The sequence below is a fragment of the Crocuta crocuta genome, unplaced genomic scaffold, assembly GCF_008692635.1.
Source record: "Crocuta crocuta isolate KB4526 unplaced genomic scaffold, BGI_CrCroc_1.0 scaffold327, whole genome shotgun sequence".
In the NCBI taxonomy this organism is placed as follows: domain Eukaryota; kingdom Metazoa; phylum Chordata; class Mammalia; order Carnivora; family Hyaenidae; genus Crocuta; species Crocuta crocuta.
Genome location: NW_027529176.1, coordinates 845,730 through 846,886, shown reverse-complemented (window position 1 = coordinate 846,886; position 1,157 = coordinate 845,730). Strand labels below are relative to the sequence as shown.

The 1,157-nt window shown below is 69.1% G+C and overlaps 1 protein-coding gene across 1 annotated transcript in view; it reads right to left on the bottom strand.

The window, feature by feature from the left end:
* LOC144226670 (plectin-like) overlaps positions 1-1,157 on the bottom strand; it is a 34,930-nt gene that overhangs the window by 23,128 nt on the left and 10,645 nt on the right. The window contains 1 exon segment of the mRNA XM_077758131.1: positions 56-117. Within this exon segment, the coding sequence (XP_077614257.1) occupies positions 56-117 (62 nt within the window).

Here is a 1,157-nt window from a genome sequence, read left to right as displayed (position 1 = left end):
CCCACCCCCACCCCCTCCACCCACAACCGCACACACACGCACACGCGCCACCAACCTTGATGAGGTGTTTGTTGACCCACTTGGTGAAGGTTTTCTTCTGCACACGATCCCGTTCATCTGGGAAAGACAAGACCGGGTTAGCTGTGGCCAGAGAGAAGCCAGGGGAGCCCCCAGGAGGGGACCACCACGCAGACGCACCTGAGGGCCCCAGGATCAGACGCTGAGGCCCAGCTCCCTCCCAGCGGACCGGCAGAGAGTCAGGCGCCCAGCCCCCGGCCAGCTCTGCCCCCACAGTGGGGGCCTGGGGGTGCTGGGCACACAGGGTGCCCCGCTCAATCCCCGTATTGTCTCCCTGTGCAGACGGGAGAGTCCAGAGCTGGCAGCCACACCCAAAGCCCACAGAGCACGTCCTGGCCGGCCCCACCCCCACACACCACCTCTGGAGCCGGGAGCAGAAAAAACTTCTCCCCGCTGGGATCGAGGACTGGTCAGGGGTGTGGCGAGGGGGAAGCTGGACCCTCCCAAGAGGGCAGTGGACTTCCCCAGGGCACAGAGAGCCCCCACCCACCAGGGCCCTGTACTCCAGATCCAGAGGCCACTGCCAGCCTTGCCAGCTCGGGCCAGCTCTCTCCATGCACCGGTGGCTACCTGCCCCCCCCCCAGACCCGCAGCCCCGCACCTGCGCCAGGGCACACGCTCTGCCCCTCCAGTCAGACCCTCGGAGTGCGGCCCACCCCCACCCGGTGCCAGGCTTCCTGCAGCAGGAAGTGGGCCCTTCCTGCCCAGTGGGGAGAGCCCACTACCTTTTTTGCCCTCTGAGGCCCTGAGCACAGCCAGGTAGAGGTTGTCCTCCGAGCTGGTCCGCTTGTGACCCAGGCCCTCGGACTCAGGCACACGGAGCCGGTGCTGAGACATGGCGGCGCCCGCCCCTCCGCGCTCGGTCCTGCGGCCCCAGGTGCTGAGCTCCGGCTCGTGGCGCACGGGCGGCCCAGGCTGGCGCCCCACCAGACTCCCTCGCTAGCTCAGCGCCACACAGAGTCGGTGTGGCCACTCCCTGCCCGCTGTACTCCCTCGAAGGGCTGTCCCGCCCCGGGAGCCCCACCCCGCCCTGCCCACCCCCGGGAGGAGGGAAGGAGGAAGGTGGCCCCTCCCCCACG